Here is a 6,285-nt window from a genome sequence, read left to right as displayed (position 1 = left end):
CCTTGACCTTTTTCCACCTATCACATTTCCGACGCCCCTCCCCCAAGTCCCTCCTCCCTATCTTTTATCTTAGCCTGCTGGACAAACTGTCCTCATTCCTGAAGAAGGGCTAATGCCCGAAACGTCGATTCTCCTGTTCCCTAGATGCTGCTTGACCTGCTGCGCTTTTCCAGCAACACATTTCCATCTCATATTTATTTCCCCCAATCAACCCTGCCATCTTATCTGACCAGGCAAGCAAAATGGACACAAGACATGTCTACTGAATAAATTCTGTGCCTGCTTATGGTACAGTGAGGAAATCAAAGAGATTTCAAGAATCATACAGCACACAAGGAGGCCATTAGGCTTTCTGCGCTAGTCTCTTCTGTGCTGGCATTTTGTAAGACATCGTTCATTAGTCCTCCTCATGGCATTTATTATTCAACAACTGTTTGCTATTTTTGCTGTTGACACATGCTTCTAACTTGCTCCTCAAAACTTAATATTGATTTGGCTTCAACCACCATATCAGTCTCTGTGTTTCAGATCATAACTTGGTGCATTTTATAAAGAGAAGTATCAGCTCCCTGTATCACAACACTTCTAGCCCACAAAAAGTCCTTGGATGGGAGGTTAATGTTTGTAACAGACTCATGCCCTTGATGTTTCAATGAAGTTTGCTTTGCTTCCTATCACCATTTGATTCAGAAGTGTAACCCCAAATTCCTGGACATGTGATCAGAACCCCAGCCACCACCTTGAACAGCTGTGGGACATGACTGACGTGTGCTTCTACAAAGGTGCACCTAAAGCATTTGCGACAGCACACACAGACAGATACACACCCCGACTGACTTAACCACTAGTAAGAGAAGAAAACATTTCTTGCAAGTTTTTCTGAATTGCACGCCCCATTCTAACAGGGAGATAAATCACTCTTCAACATGGCTAGATGAAAAGTTATGAAACCCCAGTGACCACATAAACCTTCACAATGTGTACAACACCATGTAAGAAGGAAGCTCACCAGCATCTTCAAGGCAATTAAAATCAGCAATCAGTGCTTGCCTGACACATCTCAAGAATTATTAGATTGGCATTTTAATTGCTCTACTCCCAAACTGATCTTTGTGTCCCTTGTACCTTTCCAATGTTTCATTATTCTCAATGCTTTTTCAAAAGATAGCATCTCTCTGCTAAGCCTTCGGGTCTTATATATTTGAAACAATTATACCTTCCAATTACCTTGAGCAGTAAGTGATAACAACGTGAAACACAGCCTATAATTTCTGAGAAATGGGAAAGGAGTGACATGGAATGAGGCCTATTTTTTGCCAAGAAGATGGCAAAGTTCTTTTCTGCAGGAGAGAGGCCAATCCCAGCCAATGTTTGATCCTGGGAGGTGGGAGTGAGGGTGCTGTGGGAAACCAGATGAAAAGGCCATCCTATGTTTACTGGCCGAGCCCGAGGTTCACAAGGCCTCATGACCTCGTTCCCCACCCCCCACCAATTCCCATGTCGTTTCAGTCCCCACTTTCACTCCAAATCCACACGGTCCATTCCTATCTCCCATTCTCCCTTCAAAATCTGAACCTGTGAAAATCAAGGCTGCATACCTGCCTCCATTCTATTTACAATCAACCTGATGTTGGTTACTCAATGCAAAGATCACCTGCCATGTGGTTTGAGTGTTACATTTCACCAACCTTTGAACCTTAGTCACCTCTGTGCCATACCTAAAGTGACCAAATACATACAGCACCTACAGTTTGCTGATGATTGCAATGTTATTATTAACACTGCAACAGTCTTGCAGGCCACTCTCAATCTCTTTTATCAATCAAAATGAGACTCGGACTATCCGTGAATATTAAACAGAATTCAGATCAACCTAGACTTGATCAAATATTTTATCTCCCAACAATGTTGAATGGGAGACCCTGGAACATGTTAAAAAAACAAACTTTCTCAAAAGGTCACCATTTTCATTGTTAACACTAAAATACATCAAAGAAGTACTTTGTAATTATAAAGGAATAGACATGTATATCAAACCAAGTTCTCATTCCCCTGCAGTCTGTCCAAACATTGTTTGCCAGATTGATTAGTCATCATTGGAACTCAGCCATGCATTAAGAACTGCATGTTTAATAGGATAGATGCTGACATAGCATCAGGGAATCGAAAACACTGGTGCACAATTTAGTCCCAAAATAATTTCACTTAAATGGCTGTGAATCTTGGAATTCTCAATCTCTCAGGGTTTTTAAAAAATGGATTCCTTCATGGGATATGTGTGCCACTGGCTAAATAGCATTTACTACCTGTTTGAAACTGCCCTTAAAAAGGTGATAGTGAGTTGCTTTCTTGAACAATTACAGTCCTGGGGGTGATTGGCAGCAGGTTTATTTGGGATAGGATACACCAAGTGTTCTGGTGCCTCAGGGAGTCTGGCAGTGGACAGGAAAGGAGAAAGTGAGGACTGCAGATGCTGGAGATCAGAGCTGAAAATGTGTTGCTGGAAAAGTGCAGCAGGTCAGGCAGCATCCAAGGAGAAGGAGAATCGATGTTTCGGGCATGAGCCCTTCTCCAGGAATGAGGAAAGTGTGCCAAGCGGGCTAAGATAAAAGGTAGGGAGGAGGGACTTGGGGGAGGGGCGTCACCCTCACCGTAACCTCCTTCCATCTATCGCATTTCCAACGCCCCTCCCCCAAGTCCCTCCTCCCTACCTTTTATCTTAGCCCGATTGACACACTTTCCTCATTCCTGAAGAAGGGCTTATGCCCGAAACGTCGATTCTCCTGCTCCTTGGATGCTGCCTGACCTGCTGTGCTTTTCCAGCAACACATTTTCAGCAGTGGACAGGAAAACAGAGTTAAGGCACAGGATCAGCCACAAATGGCAGGGCATACAGCCTACTTATGCTCTTTTTTCCAGTTTTTCATCAGCTCTCCATTCCATCAATGGTTCAAATTTATAATTCTCAACCTTACACATTCATTCAACTTGTACCTCTCATGCATTCTCGCCGTCCTCAATTCCTCCATTGCCTGCCATGTCCCAAACTGTCTCAGCCCAAAAGCCCTGGATGTTTTACTCAAAATTATTCTGACCTCTTTTAAGACCCATATTAAATTGTACTTATTGAGTCATAGTCATACAGCATGGAAACAGACCCTTCAGTCCAACCAATCCATGCTGACCAATAATCCCAAACTAAACCAGTCCCATCTGCCTACATTTGGCCCACATCCCTCCAAACATTTCTTATTCCTATACTTATCCAAATGTCTTTTAAATATAACTACACTCACATCCACCACATCCTCTGGAAGTCAATTCCACATTCTCTGTTTCAAACTCTTTGGCCAAACCTTTTGACACCCTCTCTAAAATATCCTCATTTGACTCTGTGCACTTATAGTTCTGTGAAACACAGTGAACATTTTTCCTGTTTTCAAGGTGCTATATAAATGCTAGCATTCTCTTTTAATTCTTTTCATCTGCAACATATTCTAATTCTGAGGAAATTTGTCAGAGCAAATAACTTCAAATTCTGTTTCTCTGGTGATGCTGTCAGATATGCTGATTATTTCCAGTTTATTTTATATCTTAGTTGCCAATTTCTAGAATTTACATTATTTTGTTTAATTGCTCTTCTCCAAATGCCTTTGATAATCTTTGAAAGTATCACCAGTTAGATCAGGGCTGGAGCTACTTCCCAGGTGCTCATTTGCTGAACGGAACCTATGCAAAGTACTAACTGAACAATAACTTATTTCACTACCTATTGGATTTAAAATCACAAACAGTTGAGCAAGAGCTGAGGTGAGAAGCTATCAACGTTGTGTCTTTGTGGAACTGGCAGAGGAAACTTTGCAATTGCAGAAGAGTCTCGGAAAGGACAACTGATTGTTGAATGTTTCATTCTAAAAATGGTAGTATTTTGTTTATTGTTTGACTTTGGATTAAGCAAAATTGATAATTGAGGGGTTTTCTAACTATTCTAGCAATCAATAATGTGATATTCAGATATAAGAAAAAGTTAGGCTAGAATGGCGTGGATTATGAATCTTGGATTTAATTATTGACAAGGTCATTATCTTTGTTCCCCTTTCCAAATTCTGTTCCCGCTCCATCAATCTATACCTTTTTCTCGCAATTCATAGAATTTCTAGTACACAAAGAAGCCATTCAGACACTGACTGTCTGAACAGCATCCCAACCAGATTCAGCTCCCCCACTGTATCCATGTCAGAGCATATTTACTGTGGCTAATCTACCCAATCTGCACATTCCTGGACAAGACAGGGGAATTTTGTATGGCCAATTGAGTCTGTAGCTCTAGGTATTGGTTCAGATGGCAGTTGTTTGAAGCTGATTATACTGTTCACAATTTTGGTGAATTGGATGCTGAGCTGAACTATTCCATCATCAACACAACCATCATAATATTCACCAACTCTGCACCTTTGTTATCCATGATTTTTTTTTCTGGAGACTTGGCAATTCCAAAGCCATCTTGGTTACACTGCCATTTTGTACCCTCCATAAGTGTCAGATTTTATAAAATTCTTCTGCCCTTTTCCTACCTTAAATCTCATCCTGTTTAGCTCTTACCCATGTGTTTGCTGCTCTACATTAGTACATTGCTAATTTGAAATCCAGTGTTAAAACTCTCACGATTGTTTATTATTTCTCCAACACCACCCCTCTCCATACTACCGTAATCACTCCAGCCAAGCAATTCACTAAGTCATCTGCACTTCTCTGATTCTAGCCTTTTCATCATCGCAAATTTGAGTTGCTCCACTGTTGGTGACTGTGCCTTAACCTCTGGAATTCTGACTCTTAGCCTACCTCTTCAGCCAAGCTTTTCAGTATCAGCCCTCATACCTCTTGATGTTTTTCAGGGTTAAATGTTGATTGATATTGCTTCTGTGAAATGACTGAGGATACCTGACAACTGAAAAGTTGCTATGCAAATATAAGTGGCTGTTGTGAGATGAGAAAATACCTTGAGGCGAAATTGGATCGGACACACCTCAAAACACTCACAAACTGAAATGTGTTTCAAACTTGTTGCACAACAGATCTACATGAAAGACTGACTGTCAGAAAAGTATTTTTGCTCGCTCTGATGTAGGTTGTTAAAACAACTTAAAAAGAACAATTTTGTCACAGTGCACCATGCAGAAAAGATTTTCATTTCTTTTGATCTTCTCATGTTGGTAGTAAGATTTGTTGTTTTGGGTGTCTTGTCCCTTCTCATTCATTGCTTTCATTGAACTACGCCTTGCTGTAGATTAGATCCAGGTAACCCCACCTAAATCTATTCTCCTCTTGAGGATACTTGGTGTTCCGACACAATTTAAAGCCAGAGTCAGCATTGGAAGAGTTCACTGGCAGTACGTGTTGGAATGCAGCCATGTCAGTTTTTAAATTAGTCATGAACTGACAAGAGCAGTGAAAAGGGTACAAGAGGTACTGTATGAAACAGTTTTGTCTCATAATTTCCTTCAAAGACTGAACAATAGAGGATACAAAAACTTTGGTGAAGAGACTGGTAACTCCACAAGGCTTTTGTGGATTATTTTACAAGTTCACTCATGGATGAATATCAGCCTTTTATTCTTGTCAATCGTATATTTTTGAAATTAGATGACATACCAGTGTGTCAGTTATAATTTATGTCACAGTTGCACACATCAAAATAGAATCTTAGAGATGTACAGCATGGAAACAGGCCCTTCGGTCCAACCCGTCCATGCCGACCAGATATCCCACCCCAATCTAGTCCCAGCACCTGGCCCATATCCCTCCAAACCCTTCCTATTCATATACCCTCCCAAATGCCTTTTAAATGTTGCAATTGTACCAGCCTCCACCATATCCTCTGGCAGCTCATTCCACACACATACCAACCTCTGCTTGAACAAGTTAAATCTTTCCCCTCTCACCTTAAACCTATGCCCTCTAGTTCTGGACTCCCCGACCCCAGGGAAAAGACTTTGTCTATTTATCCTAACCATGCCCCTCATAATTTTGTAAACCTCTATAAGGTCACCCCTCAGCCTCTGATGCTGCAGGGAAAACAGCCTCAACCTGTTCAGCCTCTCCCTATAGCTCAGATCCTCCAACCCTGGCAACATCCTTGTAAATCTTTTCTGAACCCTTTCATGTTTCACAACATCTTTCCGATAGGAAGGAGACCAGAATTGCACGCAATATTCCAACAGTGGCCTAACCAATGTCCTGTACAGCCGCAACATGACCTCCCAACTCCTGTACTCAATACTCTGA

At 41.4% G+C, this 6,285-nt stretch overlaps 2 protein-coding genes across 2 annotated transcripts in view; one reads left to right on the top strand and one right to left on the bottom strand.

Moving 5' to 3' along the window:
• Positions 1-6,285, bottom strand: part of polm (polymerase (DNA directed), mu) — a 267,218-nt gene that overhangs the window by 94,852 nt on the left and 166,081 nt on the right. The gene's annotated exons all lie outside the window — the stretch shown is intronic.
• The window catches only part of LOC122543112 (B-cell linker protein-like), a 42,235-nt gene continuing 39,758 nt past the window's right edge, over positions 3,809-6,285 (top strand). Inside the window, exon 1 of the mRNA XM_043681387.1 lies at positions 3,809-3,920. Within this exon, the coding sequence (XP_043537322.1) occupies positions 3,918-3,920 (3 nt within the window). The 5' untranslated portion in view covers positions 3,809-3,917. The remainder of the gene's footprint in view (positions 3,921-6,285) is intronic.

The sequence above is a fragment of the Chiloscyllium plagiosum genome, chromosome 42, assembly GCF_004010195.1.
Source record: "Chiloscyllium plagiosum isolate BGI_BamShark_2017 chromosome 42, ASM401019v2, whole genome shotgun sequence".
In the NCBI taxonomy this organism is placed as follows: domain Eukaryota; kingdom Metazoa; phylum Chordata; class Chondrichthyes; order Orectolobiformes; family Hemiscylliidae; genus Chiloscyllium; species Chiloscyllium plagiosum.
This window is presented reverse-complemented; position numbering and strand designations above follow the sequence as displayed.